The sequence below is a fragment of the Chiloscyllium plagiosum genome, unplaced genomic scaffold (genome assembly GCF_037043375.1).
Source record: "Chiloscyllium plagiosum isolate Xiang-an unplaced genomic scaffold, Cpla_swu_hap1 HiC_scaffold_36, whole genome shotgun sequence".
Lineage (NCBI taxonomy): Eukaryota > Metazoa > Chordata > Chondrichthyes > Orectolobiformes > Hemiscylliidae > Chiloscyllium > Chiloscyllium plagiosum.
The window spans coordinates 5240533-5260281 of NW_028270174.1; the positions used below are offsets into that span (position 1 = coordinate 5240533).

Below are 19749 nucleotides of genomic sequence, written 5' to 3' on the forward strand. Positions count from 1 at the left end.
GAACCCACACTGCTAACTGACAGTTAGCAATTACTGCCTTTGCTGTTGAATTCATGTATCGCTGGACATCAGAGTGTGCGTGGGAAAATTAAAAAACAATGAAATTCACAACTGATCTTGGAGGAACCTGTTTGGGAAAGGTCACAGCACAGAAGCTGGAAAGTGGATTTCAAGTGTGGCCTTAAAATAAGTTTGTAGTAGTGAGTAGAGTGGGTTCTTTCTTGATTATAGGTTTTATTGAGCTACGTCCCTTGATTAAACTTAAAATATAAGCCATAAGTATTAATTTAACCTGGAGCAGTGTTTTGTAGAGGAATGATGAGGGCAGAACGGTAGATGTGATCTATATGGACTTCAGTAAGGCGTTCGACAAGGTTCCCCATGGGAGACTGGTTAGCAAGGTTAGATCTCATGAAATACAAGGAGAACTAGCCATTTGAATACACAACTGGTTCAAAGATAGAATACAGAGGGTGGTGTTGGAGTGTTGTTTTTCAGACTGGAGGCCTGTGACCAGTGGAATGCCACAAGGATCATTGCTGGGTCCATGACTTTTCATCATTTATATAAATGATTTGGATGGGGGCATAAGAGGTACAGTTAATAAGTTTGCTGATGACACCAAAATTGGAAGTGTAGTGGACAGCGAAGAAGATTACCTCAGATTACAATGGGATCTTGATCAGATGGGCCATTGGGCTGAGAAGTGGCAGATGGAGTTTAATTTAAATAAATGTGAGGTGTTGCATTTTGGGAAAGCAAATCTTAGCAGGACTTATACACTTAATGGTAAGGTCCTATGGAGTGTGGCTGAACAAAGAGACCTTGGAGTGCAGGTTCATAGCTTCTTGAAAGTGGAGTTGCAGGTAGATAGGATAGTGAAGAAGGTGTTTGGTATGCTTTCCTTGATTGGTCAGAATATTGAGTACAGGAGTTGGGAGGGCATGTTGCGGCTGTACAAGACATTGGTTAGGCCACTGTTGGAAGATTTACAAGGATGTTGCCAGGGTTGGAAGGTTTGAGCTATAGGGTGAGGTTGAATAGGCTAGGGGGGTTTTCCCTGGAGCATCGGAGGCTGAGGGGTGACCTTATAGAAGCTTATAAAATCATGAGGGGCATGGATAGGATAATTAGACAAAGTCTTTTCCCTGGAGTGGGGGAGTCAAAACTAGAGGGCATAGGTTTGGGGTGAGAGGGGAAAGACATAAAAGAGCCCTAAGAGGCAACTTTTTTCACTCAGAGGGTGGTATGTATATGAAATGAGCTGCCAGAGGAAATGGTGGAGGCTGGTACAATTGCAACATTTAAAAGGCATCTGGATGGGTATATGGATAGAAAGGTTTGGAGGGATATGGGCCGGGTGCTGGCAGGTGGGACTAGATTGTGTTGGGGTATCTGGTCGGCATGGACGAGTTGGACTGAAGGGTATGTTTCCGTGCTGTAAATCTCTATGACTCTATAAATGGTGCAGGTCAACCCTGAATGTTTGATAACTCCTAAAGCAGACTAATGTGGATATAGAATCACGATCTGCAGAAATGTAAGGTTCAGTGGGCATTTAAGAAACTCTGCAAGACTGAAACAAACATGTAATATTCTGGCAACATTCTCTCCTATGAGGAATGTTGGAACAGTGACCAAGGTTTAATAAGTAATGGTAGACATTGATTTCTGAAACCTTACACAGTTTTCCATCAGTACCTACCATTACTTATTAAACAGTTGGAAGGAGAAGCTTGTCTTCGGCAACTTCCTGAACTTCTTTTATCTCCACCAGTACATGGAAGCAAAACTAAAATTGTTGTAAATCCAAGAAGCAGAGATTCAGTCCCAGTGTAGTGCCAGAGTGGGAGCATCCTGGGGTACAAGACTTACATTAACTTAGTTCAAATTAATGACCCTGGATATATTTTAATTGATGAAAATCATTTGGTGTTAAGTGCATTCCTATGTTGTGTAACTTATAATTTGTTTTTTTATTTCAATGATTTCAATCAATAATTAACGTTTTCTAATTAACTGCCTCTGTGAGGATGGCGGAGAAAAGCATTCCTAGCATTGCCCTCTGGGAAGGGCACTGCCTGTCACTGGCCACACGGGGAGTTTCTTTTCTTCCTGGTGGTGGGATATAAATAAAGATTTACATACTTGTTTTTTTACTGTGTCCGACACCTGCACACAAACAACATGGGGGCTGGGGAACAAAAAATATGAAAATAAGAACAAAGAAAAGCATTCCTGAGGAGTTTCTGTTTAACAAGGCTGCAAGGGACTGAAGACCAGTATGTCACCTCAAGCTCCACTTGTTGGATGCTTTAAGGCACAACATGAAGGCCCTAAACATTGACCCATACCTCTGGGAGACTAGGCAGAGGGAAAGGAAGATGTCTCCTCCAAGCTGGTCTGGGACACCATGACAAGCTATAGCTGTAGCAGCTTAAACACAGGCCTCACCATCAGAATTAAGAGCCCACACAATACCCAAGCCCACCTCAAACCCAGCATTTTGGACATTTCCTACTTCAAATGGATCAGTCTCTCCATCAGCAGACTGCACCAAATGAAGCTGCTGCAACACCCCTGCAGGTTTACTGTGGGTCTGTCCTCTCAGGCAGATGGAAAGATGTCAACAATTAATGGGGAGGAAGTTATTTTATTTGAACAAGTAGAAATTTAGCAAATGCATGGCAGCCGCTTTATAGAATGATTTTCCACAATCCACATTGTATTCACATTGATGAGATGGAAAAATGCAATTGACTTGGCATTTGCTTTCAGTCACAAAGGAACAATGCTCACTCTTCACTTCCAGCAAAGTGGACCAACTAGGCACATCGCTAAAGATATGGATAGATCATCCAATCTGATAAAAACTGAAAGAACTGCAGATGCTGTCAATCAGAAACAAAAATTGAAATTGCTGGAAAATCTCAGGTCTGGCAGCATCTGTGGAGAGAGATCTGAGCTAACATTTCAGGTCAAGCGACCTTTCCTCAGAACTCCAACACGACGCCACCACTAAACACATCTTCCCTTCCCTCCCCCGTCTGCATTCCGCAGAGATCATTCCCTCCAGGACAACCTAGTCCACTCCTCCATCACACCTCACACCTCTCCCATCACACACGGCACCTTCCCATCACACCTAACACCTCTCCCATCACACACGGCACCTTCCCATCACACCTAACACCTCTACCATCACACACGGCACCTTCCCATGCAATCGCAGAAGGTGCAACACCTACCCCTTTACCTCTTCCATGCTCACCATCCAAGGCCCCAGACACTCATTTCAGATTAAGCAGCGTTTCACTTGTACCTCTTTCAATTTGGTCTATTGCATTCGTTGCTCCCAATGTGGTCTCCTCTATATCAGACATACAAAACGCCGACTGGGTGATCGCTTTGCTGAGCACCTTCGGTCTGTACACAATCAGGTCCCGAACCTTCCCGTGGCTTGCCACTTCAACACCCAATCCTGCTCCCATTCCCACGTGTCTGTCCTTGGCCTGCTGCAATGTTCCAGTGAAGCTCAACGCAAACTGGAGGAACAGCATCTCATCTTCCAACTAGGCCCGTTACAGCCTGCCGGTCTCAACATTGAATACAACAACTTCAGATAATTTTATTTATTTATTTATTTATTTTTTCACTGTTCTGTACCTGTTATTTCTTGATTGTCTCTCTTTCTCTTGCTCCCCACTCTCTTATCACCCTTTTCCTCTCCTCTTCCCCCTTTGCTACCCTCTCCCCTGTTTTCCATTTTTCCTCTGCTTCACCCATCCTCCCCATCCCCCACATATTTTGTCACACAGCACTGGCTTCAGTCTTGGTCATTCACAGCTCCTAATCCCCCTATAATCTCTCTATGCACTGTCATTATCACCTCATTATTGCTACCTTTGCTTCTGGAGCCATTATTCACCTCTCAGCCGAGTATAAATACCTCCCTATTTCTCCCCTTTTTTTAGCTTTGACAAAGGGTCAGTTAGACTCGAAACATCAGCTCTTTTCTCTCCTTACAGATGCTGCCAGACCTGCTGAGATTTTCCAGCATTTTCTCTTCTGGTTTCCTCAGAACTGAGTTTTCCAGCAATTTCAGTTCATCCAATCTGATATTGGCTTTAATGGCACCCTCTACAGGTTCTCTGTGAGCAAGGATTCTTTAACCAGTCGTCAAGAATCCTTATTAAGGCACAATCTTCAAACCAGGAAGTAAAACAAAAATGATAAATTACATTAACATCATGACAGAGACAGCAAAATTGGTTGGGTCTACTGGCGGTATTTAAAAGGGGAAGGTAAAAAAATTCACACTGTCTTTAAATACAATCTGGAAAATTATTTTCTTCTCTTGGAATGAGATTCAACACATTTTCATTTTTCCAGGCCAAAAATGTTCGTCAATAGTCATTATCACTTTTTATATCTTTAAAATCCCACGTAATCATAAATAATTCAGCCTCAATTTTTCAGCATTTTATAGTGCAGGACTGGTGGAAAGGTACCCTGCGTTAATGCTGTTGTGATGATATTAGTGCTGAGTCTGTTGTTGGGATAACTGTAATGTATCCTGAGAACTGTGCCCTCTTTTCCCTCCTTTAGGTCACTCTTTAAAACCTATAGGTTTTGCCAAGTTCATGGTCACCTGACCTAGGATTTGCTTCCATGATTTAAAATGTCATAGTTTGGTTTATAATGTTCCCCTGAAGTACCTTGAGATTTTTTTTACTTTAATGGGACTGTACCAAGAAATTGCTGAGGTTCAAACACATCAGGATATCTTCTTCAAATTCCCAACCCGTTCCCAAGCCTCACCTTCTCTAATCCCATAACCAATGGCTGATGAAAATATCATTTCACAAATAATGGAGATTGAAACATTGACCATCCCCTTTTATTCTAAACAACACATAGTATATGTTATAAACATGATCTCACCAGCATCCTGAGTAGTACAAAAAAGGTATGTGCTTAAGACTGACTTAGAGCTAGAAACATTATGATAGTTATTGGCTTAAACCTGAATCTGTAATCATCTTTATCACCATCAATTTACATTTTCTTAACTGCTGATACCACATCCAAAATATGAATATATTAAGAGCCAATTAACTAAAACTAACAAGTGGATCTGTCCAATATAAAGGTGACGTCTCCATCCAAAGGTGAGGTTTTGAGATCAAAGTCTTGGGTAGAAGTTTAAGTGGTAAAAACAATGACTGCAGATGCTGGAAACCAGATTCTGGATCAGTGGTGCTGGAAGAGCACAGCAATTCAGGCAGCATCCGAGGACAGGCAAAATCGACGTTTCGGGCAAAAGCCCTTTATCAGGAATAAAGGATGAAGGGCTTTTGCCCGAAACGTCGATTTTGCCTGTCCTCGGATGCTGCCTGAATTGCTGTGCTCTTCCAGCACCACTGATCCAGGATAGAAGTTTAAGTGGCAACTTTTACAGAAGTGCCATAATATTTTTGAGGAATTTGCATTGTTAATGAGGGTTAATTTGCAGCATGTTGTACTGGATTTGTTATCTAGGAATGTCCAGTGATCTTGGTGTGTCGCTATAATACCACCAGGTCAATCCACGAATCACAGAAGTGTTATGGGACAGGTGGGGGCCATTCAGCCCAACATTTCTGCTCCAGCTCTTCAAAGAGCATCATGACTTAGTGCCATTCTCCTTCTTTCTCCCCAGTCTGGGAATGTCACAGTTGTGCAGTTCAGTCCTGAGCTAGGTATGGGGGATTGGAGAGGGGAGTTGGAAGGCTGGAAGAGGGAGAGCGGTGTAGGAGGATGGGGGTTACATTGACAGATCTCTCTGTTGTGGTGTTGCCTCCTCAGGGTTTAGGCTGTGTGTATTGTCCATTTTACCAGAGGATCTGTTCAAGCAGCTCTGGGACAGACAAGCCAATTGATGCGAGGGCTTTTCTCAGTATCTCCTGCCTGCCACCTTTTTATTGGCGAGTATGCAAAGGGGAATCCTGGAGAATCAGGGACAAGTGCAGCTGATAGTCAATGAATCTTGAAAAACCAAGGTTGATGCTTACATGAAGCATATGAAATGTTATGACTGACTGAAGCCAAAAGCTCATGGGTCGATTTTTATATAAATGGTAGCAATGGTGCTAGAAAGGATGGAGATGTGGTAGGTTCAATTACTGTGCATTGATGATCAATAAGGACAAATATACAAAATGAAGAAATGTCTTCTAAAGATTTGTCACTATGCTATGCCAAATTTTCTACAGCATCCAATTGCCCGCAGGAATCTCTCCCTCAGAACTTCCATACTGCTGTACTTGGGCAGATCCAAGCTCATGTTACAGGTGTGGGCAGCTGGGAAGTATAAATCGGGATCATCCTTTGGGACATAATTGATAGTAATGCGGAGTTTCTCCATGCCACCAACTGGAACCCTCTCACAACCTGTTAGGAAGGCTGAAACAAATAATTATTAACACTGTCAGCAATAACTAATATATTGCACATATTTTCCAAAATGCTGGCCTACCCTGGATCATTTCCTACATTGGATTTTCAGACTCCCCAAAGCATTTTTCAGTCAAGGCAGTAGCTTCTGAATTGCAGTCACTGTGTCATGTAGGGAACCAATTTGCACACTGCAAACTCCCACTGATAATGACCAGGTAATTCATTGTAAGGGTGATGTTTGAGGGATAAAACATTGGTCCAAAAAAGGAGGAAATCTCGCTTGCTCTCCTTCAGAATAGTGGCCAAAAAGACAAAATTTTCACCGCTGCTGAAAGGCCAGATCAGGCCTTGTTTTAATATCTCATCAGAAAGTCAGGGCCTCCAACAGTGCAGCACACCAGCTGTGACTTCACTGGGATGCCAAACGTTATGTATAGGCCCCTGGATTGAGAGTTGAAGCCTCAACATTCTGACTGAGATGAGACTGTTACTCACTGACCTAAGATGGATGCAGGGGCAAGGGAGGGAAGAAAACAGGACTTGGCAATAGGTCTATGCCAGCAGCACTGGCAGTATTGGTCACCGTGGGTCTGGATTTATGAACAGGATGGCAGGGTTTTAATGAGAGGGAAGAAGATATTGCCATATTTCCGAATGTTACAATGTTAACAGATATAGGCATGATGTGGTCATAGCTGGTGAATGGGAAAACATTCCGGATCATGGTAGATCTAACTGCACCTTAAATCTACAGCATTCCTCTCTAATCTAAACCCTATCCCACAAACTAGACCCAATCTCCCTGATCTGCATCCTTGCTCCAATGCAGGCCCTGTCCCACTATCTCGATTTTCTCTCCCAAATCTAGATCATATCCCCCAAGAATGACACTCCCCTCTCCCAATCAAAAGTCTACCCTACCAATCTAGAAGCTACCCGAATCTAGAAACTACCCCAATCTAGAACCTACCCCAATCTAGATCCTGACCCTATCCAATCTACCCTGCCACCCACAAATGGATCCTAAACGTTCCCTCCTGATTACTTATCCTCTTTAGATCACTCACTCCCTTGCTGAGTACAGTTGTCAGGCCAATCTAGCTGACTATGGCCGGAAGACAGAGAATTGTTTCTCCTGAGTGATTGAATTTGATGGACCCCCTGACAAATCCATTCTGGTCAGCTTTCTTGGCTGTTGATCCTCTCCCCTCTCTCCTCACAGCCCAGGTGTTATCAGAGCTTCTGTAACTCTGCAAAACAATGAATTCACTCACCAAGAAAATGCTTCTTCTCTTCCTCTGTCAGTCCATGAAACATTTCCCAAAAATTTGCAATGGATTCATCAGCCTCTGTGTATCCACTGTACTTTGTGTTCTGTCAGTATGTACAGATGAAGAGGAATCATCATTGGGCACAGAATATGGTGTTACAAAATTGTCACACAAAAAAGACTCATCATTCCACAAAACAAAACACGGCTTTAGGTGTAATCAATAACATTTTTGTGTTTGTTTTAATTGGTTCAGGAATACAGGCATCACTGGCTGGGCCAGGATTAATTGCCCATCCCTAATTGCCCAGAGGGCAGTTAAGAGTCAACCACATTGCTGTGGGTCTGGAATCACATGTAGGTCAGGATGGCAGATTTCCTTCTCCAAAAAACATCAGTGAACCAGATGGGTTTTTCCAACAATTGCAATGGTTAAATGGTCATGATTAGCTTATCTCTTTATTCCTGATTTTTTATTAAATTCAAATGTCACTATTCCACAATCAAACTCTTGTCCCCATGTCACATTAGCTTGGAGTTTCTGGATTAATACTCCAGTGACATTTCTAAAACACCATCACCTTGCCTATTAATATATTAACAAATCCTCTTCATAGCAGCGTAATCAGAAATAATTTGATACTGAGCTACTTAAGGATATCTAGGGAAGGAACTATAGAACTTAGAGCACAGACAACTGCAGAAATAATCACCAGAGGAAAACTATTGGGAGCGTTCAAGAAGGCGGAGTTAAAGATTTGGGGAGTGCTGACAATTTGGAGGTTACAGGAAGGGGCAGTACAGGAGTTGGGGTGTCAGGTTTTGGCTAAAAAGACATCAGTGAGGACACTTTTACAGTCCTGCATACAATTCTGGTCGCCCTTCTGTAGGAAGAATATTGTCAAACTTGTAGGATGGTAAAGAAATTTACAAGGATGTTGTTGGAACTGGAGAGTTTGAGTTGGAGAGAGAGGCTGAATAGACTGGAACCGTTTTCCATGGACCAAAAGTGCTGAGGGGTAACCTTATAGAGGTTAATAAAATCATGAGGGGCATGGATAGGGTAAATAGACAAGGTCTTTTCCAACGGTAGGGGAGTCCAGAGCTAGAGGATTTAAACTGAGAGGGGAAAGATTTAAACGGGACCCGAGTGCCAATATTTTCCACACGCACAGTGGTCCATGTATGGAATGAATGGTAAGAGAAGTAGAGGTGAGTACAATTACAATATTTAAAAGACATTTGGTCAGGTACATGGATAGGGAAAGGCTTAGAGGGATATGGACCAAATACTGACAAATGGGATAAGTTCAGTTTAGGATACCTGGTCAGCATGGAGGAGTTGGACTGAAGGGTCTGTTTCTGTGCTGTATGACTTGATGACGCATAATGTTGTAGGGTTTGAAAGCAAGGATGAAAATTTCAAAACTGGATGAGAAATGAACATGAGTCAGCAGCTCCAGGGCTGATGGGTGAACCGAATTTGGTGCTAATTAAGATGTGCAGAAAGTTTGGAAAGACCTCAACTGCATACAGTCTGGTCGCCATATTACCAAAAGGATGTGACTGCTTTGGAGAGGGTGCAGAGGAGGTTCGTCAGGATGTTGCCTGGTATGGAGGGTGCTAGCTATGAGAAGTGGTTGAGTAGATTAGGATTATTTTCATTGGAAAAAAGGCATTTGAGGGGGGACCTGATTGAGGTCTGCATAACCATAAGAGGTGCAGACAGGGTGGATAGCAAGAAACTTTTTCCCCAGAGTGGTGGACTCAATTACTAGGGGTCATGATTTCAAAGTGAGAGGGGAAAAGTTTAGGAGAGATATGCATGGAAAGTTCTTTACACAGAGGGTGGTGGGTGCCTGGAATGCATGGCCAGTGGAGCTGGTAGGAGTGGGAACAATATTATCATTTAAGATGTATCTAGACAGATGCATGGATGGGCAGGAGCAGAGGGACACAGATCCTTAGAAAATAGACGGCTGATTTAAATAGAGGACCTGGATCAGCACAGGCTTGGAGGGCTGAAGGGCCTGTTTCTGTGCTGTAAAGTCCTTTGTTCTTTAAAGAAGGTAAAATGTTGGAAGCCAGACAGGAGAGTTTTGAAATAATGAAGTCTGATGTAACAAGGGTGGGGAATTAAGGTTTAAGCAGCAGATAAGCTGAGACTGACAATGTTAAGGTGGTGGGAATAGGCAGTAGCACAGAGTCAATCTGACACCCATTGTGAACAGTGTTGTTAGTTATACATCGCAACAGATAGGTGATATACCTTTAAGAGAAATGCTCATGATGTCATCACCATACCGTGGCATGTGGTATAAAGCCCTCAGACCCCATCCTACTTGCTTCTTCTGAAGCGTGACACTCTGAAGGGATTGTGCTGCAGTGAATCAGAATTGCTAGCTTGTGTCCGAACATACAAGTGCTTGTGATTACAGTATACATCTATAGACACCAGGTTCACTGAATTCTTCAACACTACGTGACCCTCGGCTCATTCGTATGTTACGAGAATTAACACAGATATCACTTCATGATCATGAATATCACAACATGTCATATCAAAGAGTCAGTTTCAGCCTCAGGCAGTTGCCAGGAAGAGGAACGGAGTTTGTAGTGAGGATAGAACAAAGGTTTTGATCTTTCCAAGAATTAACTGGAGGAAGTAATTATAAAGGTTGATTAGCATGGAGAAAGGGGCAAGGCTTGGAGAGTCTGGGGTTATCGGTGACAGATCCATGCCACACTGCCACTGGGATATCCCTATCAACCTCGTTTTGCACACTTCAGACAGATTTCCAGGGAGATAAAATCAAGTTGCTTGTTTGTCACAAAGAGTTTACAACAAAGTCTTAAAGACACAAGGTACAGGGAGATAGTGGCTCACTTTCTCCAGCAGTTGCCAGTCATATTTGGTGTTTCCATGAATCACAGCCATCAGCTCAACTGGCAGAAATATATCGACAACTGGCAGTGGGCAAACCCCCCGAAATCCATCTGCAAAGGCTTTAAAATGTTTCTCCACTGATGTGTTAAACACATAGTTGACATAGGACTCGACAAATTGCTTTCTGAAACAAAGAAATGCAAACAGAGCAAAAGTTAAACTCTAATGGCATCAGCCCTCAACAGGAGGAAGTTCAGATTTAGGGGTCATAAATTTAAGTGAGTCACTAATAAATCTAACAGGAGGTTCAGGAGAAAGATCTTTACACAGAGTGTGGTGAAAACGTGGAATGCGCTCCCACAGAGATTGAGTTAGAGAAATAGTTTAGAGGTATTAAAGAGAAGCTGGATAAACACATGAGGGAGAAGTGAGTGTGAGGAAAATCTGATGGATTGAGATAAAGCTGGGAAAAAGCATCAGTATGGAGCATTTGGGCTGAATGGTCTTTTTCTGTCTCTGTTGATTCAATCTAACATGATGTAACATTTCATGCCCATCTAAAGGTACAGTTGCCATGCTCCCACTCTCTCAATGAATAGAGCGACATGAGTGGTGCTGGTTTAACTTGAGGGTCTCACACTTCAGAAAGGAATGAGGTCAAGGAGGAGAGTCATTCATGGTAACCACGGCCAGTGTGGGAAATGAACTCCAGCTACTGGTATCATTCTGCATTGCAAACCAGCCATCGAGTCATCCAACTCCATCACACCTGGGGTATACCCGAGATCACTAGAAACCAGGTAGGTTTAAAAGCTGCATGTCGTGGCACCACAGGTCCCAGTCAGGATGGCAATGACTGTGCCATTTCTGTTCTCAATTACTGCTCAAAATGAAGTGACTGATTTTATAACCTCACGGTTGGTCAGTTCTCATTTCACAACTTATTTGGTGTTGTATAACTATGTAATAGTCACTACATGGGTTGGAAAAATACTCCCACTGTTACAGAGAGACGCTGTTGTGGTTTCTGTCCTGAGCTCTGTTTGCTGTAGGTTTTGGATGCTTTGTTCCAATGGACTTTGTGCTAAGGAAATGGATTGTTTGATGGGAGTGCTGTGGTAAGAACTGCCTCACTCCTAACTCATTGACTGCACAAAGCTGTCAGTGAAGTCTCAGAAATTTAACATCTATCAGTCAGGGTAAATGGCTCTGAAATGCCTTGAGTGTTGGCAAAAAAAATGAGACACAACATCAACATTTCTTGGCTTGCACTTAAAATAGGTATGGAAGGTTTGATTTATAAAGAAAGGCTAGGAATTTTTTCACTGGAGCATAATAGGTTGAGAAGTGACCTTATAGAGGTTTATAAAAACATTGAAGGGTATAGATAGGGTTAATGGTAAATATCTTTTCCCTAGGGTGGGGGATTTCAAATCAGGCAGCACATTTTTGAAGTGAGAGAAGAGAGATTTAAAAAAGACATGAGGGGCAAATCTTGTACAGAGGGTGATTAACATGTGGGATGAGCTTCCTGAGGAAGTGGGTATAAATACAGTGTTTAAAGACATTCAGGTAAGTACATAATAGGAAAGGTTTGGAGGAATGTGGGCCAGGAGCAGGAAGGTGGGACTAGTTTAGTTTGGGATTATATTTGGCGCGGACTGGTTGGATCAACGGGTCTGTTTCCGTGCTGTATGGCTCTATGTTTGCCCCCATCCACAAAAAGCAGCCTGTTTGATCGGCACCTCAGCTAACATCTTTGACAACCGTTCCCTCCAACACAAGATGCTTGGTCGCAGCAGTGTGTACATCTACAAGATGCACTGCAACAACTCACTATGGCTCATTTGACAGCACCTTCCAAAGCCATGACCACTTCCATCTAGAAGGACAAGGGCAGGAGATATATGGGAACAACACTCCCTGCAAGTTCCCTCCAAGCCACCCACTATCCTGACTTGGAAATAAAATGCTGTTCCTTCAGTGTCGCCAGGGTAAAAATCCTGGAACTTCCTCCTAATAGCATTGTGAATCTACCTACAGCACATGGACCCTCTGTTCAAGAAGGCAACTCACCCCCCACCTTCTGAAGGGCAACTAGGGATGAGCATTAAATACTGGTTGAGTCTCACTGATATCTTCATCCTTAATTTAACTTTTAAAAAATTGTGTCAGGACAGAATTACAAGAATACCAAATTTCAAGGGAGCAACAATTTAAGTAGCATTACAAAACGGTTCAGATTTATTGGCGAATGGACTATGAATGGGAAAGATGTTGTCATGCAGAGCGCAGCAGGGAACAGTTGACTGCCAAGCTTCTATTTATATTCAAACCAGGTAAGTGGAGTCTGATTGATCAAGGCATTGCCATGGGGAATATGTCAGGAAATGGTTATCTCCCAGACTTTTCTCTCGTTGAAAAAGACTTCATGCAAGGACATGGTTTTTTTACTGTTTGCTAAAGTCATGCCCAACCGACGATCTTAAATTGGTTACTAGTGTAATTCTCCACACAATTGGGATTATTTAGCTAGTAGGAGAAAATGAGGGCTGCAGAAACTGGAGATCAGAGTCAAAAGGTGTAGCACTGGAAAAGCACAGCAGGTCAGGCAGCATCCGAGGAGCAAGAGAATCGACGTTTCAGGCATAAGCCCTTCATCAGAACTATTTAGCTAGTTCTATCCAATCTGGATTCATGTATAATGTTGGACATTTTGTTCTGAGTATTGCAAGGACATACTGGTTGAGTAGAGTCAGTACTCTGCCTGTTGTGAACACCCAAGATATTTGTTTGCTATACCTGATGCTGAAATAGGGCCCAACAAAACTATTCTGTGGAATAATAACTACCGTTGGTCAGATCATTGCTCACTGTCTGTTGTGCAAACTCACGAATCATCCCAAGGCCACCATGTTCTGTCCCAGAAAGTGCCTTATCTATATCAAATTATCCTGGAAGGCTAGACTGTCTCAAAAATGTGAATGATAGGTGAAGCTAGCTGTACCTCTATGCAGTAGCAATGTGAGTTTATTCTCCACTGACAGGACACTACCTACTACACAATGAGGAATGTGATGTGTGAATTTCACTGCTCTGAAGGCTGTAGATCCCAAAGATTCATGAATCAAACAGCCCAGACCTTCAGCTGTGCTGTCCATGAAGTATTCTGACATGTCCTGAGGTCATGGAAGATGCTTTCGAAGATTAGTCTTTCTCTTACCAAAAGGAGTCTTACCTGTTCTGTTTTGTTACAGGAATGTTTTTACCATTGGGAATAAGCTCATGTTCAGTAACTGATCCATCAATCATTTCTCTCCCTACCTGAAAAAGACAAAGCCAACAAACTGAGCTGAGCTGAGAAATAGGAAACAGATTCAGAAGTGATTTTATCACTAGAACACCAAGTACATTTGTATTATGATTCTTGACTCCTACTGCAACAGAGATATTAACACATTGGTTCTTTGGAGAAATACAATCATACCCTTACTTGCTGGCTTATCTTAGTAAAGTAACCTCTATACCAGTACTTTTGGACATGGCCTGTTGGAGCCTTTAAATAGACATGTCTTTAAACATTAAGGTGAACGATGCAATTGTGTGAAATGTTGAGGCAACCGTTACAGATCTTACCCAGTTGGCTGAAAATGTAAATCAGGTGGAGATATCGAAGGAGGGAAACTTAATCAATGTTTCCCACTTTACAATGCAGCCCCAAAGCAAATTTAACTCCATTTACTTTTGATTGGCGTATCCTCTCATTAGAATAAAGAGGAATTTGAGAGAAACATATCGAAGATGAACCTCACAGCCCTGTTCTCTCAGCCCATTGATGAGAGACTGCATCTGAATTCCATTTGCTTGCCTCATCCTTCTCTTTCTGTCATCTCCTCCAGTCCCAATAACCCACCGAGATCTCTGTCCCTCCTTGATTGTGATTGCTCCGTCACTAGAGGTTGTGCCTTTAACCTCCTGAACTTCTGTCTCTCTGGACTTCTCCTTCTCAATATCCCTCCTCTTGTCTTTTACAATGCGCCTTAAAACCTACCTCTTCAATCAAGCTCAGTCACTAGACCTGACAACCCCATGTACGACTTGACATTGAATTTTGTTTGATAATTGCTTCTGTGAAGCATCCAGGAACTTTTAAAACCTCATTAAAGGAGTCATATGAGTGGAGTCTGTTGTTGAAGCCGAGTAATGGCTTGGCCACAGACAGATAAACCAAGGACTTTCCAATGGACCAGTTAATACATTCAACTGCCCACTTCCGAAAAATAGCAAAAGAGAACTGGCAGCTATAGGGTCATGTCTGATCCCAATGATCAGCAGATGTCAGCGCACTCCCGCACATCACCAACAAACCCCCATCCTACCCCCATTTTAGGTGCGAGCAGCAGCAGAGAAGGAGCGGGAGCAGCGGAGGAAGTGACGTGGACCAGAGGGGCAGCCGGGAAGGAAAGCAGTGACCATATATATCCGCAAGGCTTTGTTTCAGGAGGCAGTCACACCTGGGAGATTAGGTAATTCACATTCAGTTAGTGATCAGGGACATCAGAGTGTGACTGTAAGTGAGGCAGGCAGGGGGAACCTGAGTTCAGGAGTTCAGGAGCCTCAGCCCTTGACCTTGTCCAACAGGTATGAGATTCTTGCTACCTGTACGGATGAGGAAAAGGGCTCTGGACAGGATGAGCCAGCTGACCGCAGCTCCATGGTGCAGAAGGCCATTCAAGAGGGGGGAGCAAAAAGACAAGTAGTTGTTATAGGGGATTCTATAATTAGGCGGACAGATAGTATCCTATGCAAGTCGGATCGGGAGTCTCGCATGGTGTGTTGCCTACCCGGTGCCAGGGTGCAGGACATCTCCGACCGGCTTGAAAGGATATTGGAGCGGGGGGGGGGGAGGATCCAGTTGTTGTGGTCCACGTTGGGACTAACAACATAGGCAAAGCTAGGGTGGAGGACCTATTTGGGGATTATCGAGCGCTAGGAAGGAAGTTGAAGTACAAGTCCTCAAGGGTCATAATCTCCGGATTACTGCCCGAGCCACGTGCCAATTGGCATAGGGATAAGAAAATTAGGGAAGTAAACACATGGCTAAGGGATTGGTGTGGGAAAGAGGGATTCCATTTCATGAGGCATTGGCATCAGTTTTGGAACCGTGGGGATCTGTACCGTTGGGACGGTCTCCATCTGAACTGATCTGGTACCAATGTTCTAGTGAAGAGGATAAATAGGGTGTTCAGTAGGACTTTAAACTTCTGAGTTGGGGGGAAGGGAAAGTGAAAGCGACAGGGAGTATGGAGTTAAATGGAAAGATAAGCAGGAGGATAGCATGTACGCAGGTGGATTTAACCTTGACGCAGATTAGGAATGCAACAAATAGGAAGGATAATTTAGGACATCTTATGACTTCCAATATCTCTAATGATAAGAATGTTAGCATTAAGGCACTTTGCCTGAATGCTCATAGCATTCGTAACAAAGTAGATGAACTAACAGCACAGATCATCGTGAATGATTATGATGTGGTAGGCATCACAGAGACGTGGTTGCGGGGGGTTCAGGACTGGCAGTTAAACATCCAAGGATTTACAACTTATCGAAAAGACAGGGAGGTGGGCAGAGGGGGCGGGGTGGCCTTGTTAGTTAAGAACAAAATTAAATCTATGGTACTGAATGACATAGCGTCGGATGATGTGGAGTCTGTGTGGGTGGAATTGAGGAACCACAAAGGCAAAAAAACCATAGTGGGAGTTATGTACAGACCTCCTAACAGTGGTCAGGACCAGGGGCGCAACATGTACCGGGAAATAGAAAAAGCATGTCAGAAAGGCAAGGTCACAGTAATCATGGGGGACTTCAATATGCAGGTGGACTGGGTAAATAATGTTGCCAGTGGATCCAAAGAAAGGGAATTCTTGGAATGCTTACAGGATGGCTTTTTGGAACAGCTTGTCATGGAGCCCACAAGGGAGCAGGCTATTTTGGACCTAGTGCTATGTAATGAACCAGACTTTATAAAAGATCTTAAAGTAAGGGAACACTTAGGAAGCAGCGATCATAATATGGTAGAGTTCAGTCTGCAGTTTGAAAGAGAGAAGGCAAAATTGGATGTAATGGTGTTACAGTTAAACAAAGGTAATTATGAGCGCATGAGAGAGGAACTGACGAAAATCGACTGGAAACAGAGCCTAGCAGGGAAGACAGTAGAGCAAAAATGGCAGGAGTTTGTGGGTATAATTGAGGACACCGTATAGAGGTTCATACCCAAGAAAAGAAAGATTATCCGGGGAGGGGTTAGACAGACATGACTGACAAAGGAAGTCAGGAAATGTATTAAAGAGAAAGAGAGATCCTATAAAGTGGCCAAGAGCACTGGGAAATCAGAAGATTGGGAAGGCTACAAAAACAAACAGAGGATAACAAAGAGAGAAATAAGGATGGAGAGGATCAAATATGAAGGTAGGCTAGCCAGTAATATTAAAAATGATAGTAAAAGTTTCTTTCAATACATAAGAAACAAATGACAGGCAAAAGTAGACATTGGGCCTCTTCAAACTGATGCTGGAAGCCTAGTGATGGGAGATAAGGAAATAGCTGGAGAACTTAATAAGTACTTTGCGTCAGTCTTCACAGTGGAAGACATGAGTAATATCCCAACAATTAAAGGGAGTCAGGGGGCTGAGTTGAGTATGGTTGCCGTTACAAAAGAGATAGTGCTAGAAAAGCTAAAAGGTCTTAAAATTGACAAATCTCTTGGCCCTGATGGGCTACATCCTAGAGTTCTGAGGGAGGTGGCTGAGGAAATAGCGGAGGCTTTGGTTGAGATCTTTCAAAAGTCACTGGAGTCAGGGAAAGTCTCGGATGATTGGAAGACTGCTGTTGTAACCCCATTGTTTAAGAAAGGATCAATACAAAAGATGGAAAATTATAGGCCAATTAGCCTAACCTCGGTTGTTGGTAAAATTCTAGAATCCATCGTTAAGGATGAGGTTTCTAAATTCTTGGAAGAGCAAGGTCGGATTAGAACAAGTCAACATGGATTTAGTAAGGGGAGGTCGTGCCTGACAAACCTGTTAGAATTCTTTGAAGAGGTGACAAGTAGGTTAGACCAGGGAAACCCAGTGGATGTGGTCTATCTAGACTTCCAAAAGGCCTTTGATAAGGTGCCACACGGGATGCTGCTGAGTAAGGTGAGGGCCCATGGTGTTCGAGGTGAGCTACTGGCATGGATTGAGGTTTGGCTGTCTGACAGAAGGCAGAGAGTTCTTTTTCGGAATGGCAGCCAGTGACAAGTGGTGTCCCACAGGGTTCAGTGTTGGGGCTGCAGCTGTTCACATTATATATTAATGATCTGGATGAAGGGACTGGGGGAATTCTAGTGAAGTTTGCCGATGATAACGAAGATAGGTGGACAGGCAGGTAGTACTGAGGAAGTGGGGAGGCTGCAGAAGGATCTAGACAGTTTGGGAGAGTGGTCCAGGAAATGGCTGATGAAGTTCAATGTGACCAAATGCGAGGTCTTGCACTTTGGAAAATAGAATACAGGCATGGACTACTTTCTAAACGGTGAAAAGATTCATAAAGCCAAAGTACAAAGGGATCTGGGCGTGCTAGTCGAGGATTCTCTAAAGGTAAACATGCAGGTTGAATCCATGATTAAGAAAGCGAATGCAATGTTGTCATTTATCTCAAGAGGGTTAGAATATAAAAGCAGCGATGTGCTACTGAGATTTAATAAAGCTCTAGTTAGGATACATTTAGAGTACTGTGTCCAGTTTTGGGCCCTACACCTCAGGAGGGACATACTGGCAGTGGAGCGTGTCCAGCGGAGATTCACACGGATGATCCCTGGAATGGTAGGTCTAACATACGAGGAATGGCTGAGGATCCTGGGATTGTACTCATTGGAGTTTAGAAGGTTAAGGGGAGATCTAATAGAAACTTACAAGATAATACATGGCTTGGAAAGGGTGGACGCTAGGAAATTGTTTCCGTTAGGCGAGGAGACTAGGACCTGTGGGCACAGCCTTAGAATTAGAGGGGGTCAATTCAGAACAGAAATGCGGAGACACGGTGGCACAGTGGTTAGCACTGCTGCCTCACAGCGCCAGAGACCCGGGTTCAATTCCCGCCTCAGGCGACTGACTGTGTGGAGTTTGCACGTTCTCCCCGTGTCTGCGTGGGTTTCCTCCGGGTGCTCCGGTTTCCTCCCACAGTCCAAAGATGTGCAGGTCAGGTGAATTGGCCATGCTAAATTGCCCGTAGTGTTAGGTAAGGGGTAAATGTAGGGGTATGGGTGGGTTGCGCTTCGGCGGGGCGGTGTGGACTTGTTGGGCCGAAGGGCCTGTTTCCACACTGTAAGTAATCTAATCTAGTAATCTAGACATTTCTTCAGCCAGAGAGTGGTGGGCCTGTGGAATTCATTGCCACGGAGTGCAGTGGAGGCCGGGATGCTAAATGTCTTCAAGGCAGAGATTGATAAATTCTTGGTGTCACAAGGAATTAAGGGCTATGGGGAGAATGCGGGTAAGTGGAGTTGAAATGCCCATCAGCCATGATTAAATGGCGGAGTGGACTCGATGGGCCGAATAGCCTTACTTCCACTCCTATGTCTTATGGTCTTATGGCCTTATGGACCTAAGGGGCAACTTTTTCACACAGAGGGTGGTGCTTGTATGGAATGAGCTGCCAGAGGAAGTGGTGGAGGCTGATGCAATTACAGCATTTAAAAGACATCTGGATGGGTATATGAATAGGAAGGGTTTAGATTAATATGTGTCAAATGCTGGCAAATGGGTCTAGATTAGGTTAGGACATCTGGTCGGCATGGATGGGTTGGACTGAAGGATCTGTTTCTGTGCAGTATGACTCGCTGGCTCGATCATTACTCTTCAGACAGCTGGTAGGAATCAAAAGCTCTGGAGAAGACTCTAAAAACACTGGAGAAGACTCTGAAGCCTCCTTACCTTCCCCCATACCCCCACACCCCCCCCTCCCGCCAAACACCACTACCACCACCACCCCCGGGTTCCTCTTCACTTTTGAAGGTTTCCATTGCTCATCACAGCTTATGTATGTAAATATCAAACTGGTTACATGGGTGTTTTTAACTGTTGGTGGATCGTAACTAAAAGAAAAGTAAAAT

The 19749-nt window shown here is 43.5% G+C and overlaps 1 protein-coding gene across 5 annotated transcripts in view; it reads right to left on the reverse strand.

The window, feature by feature from the left end:
* dapp1 (dual adaptor of phosphotyrosine and 3-phosphoinositides) overlaps positions 1-19749 on the reverse strand; it is a 162855-nt gene that overhangs the window by 71393 nt on the left and 71713 nt on the right. For 4 of the 5 annotated variants that reach the window (XM_087979902.1, XM_087979901.1, XM_087979900.1 and 1 more), the window contains 3 exons: positions 13834-13915; positions 10596-10779; positions 7713-7812 (listed from right to left, as the gene is read on the reverse strand). In XM_087979902.1, the coding sequence (XP_087836028.1) occupies positions 7713-7812; positions 10596-10779; positions 13834-13915 (366 nt within the window). Of the gene's footprint in view, positions 1-5383; positions 6445-7712; positions 7813-10595; positions 10780-13833; positions 13916-19749 lie in introns of those variants that run through there. The other variant, XM_087979903.1, reaches the window with a different exon arrangement.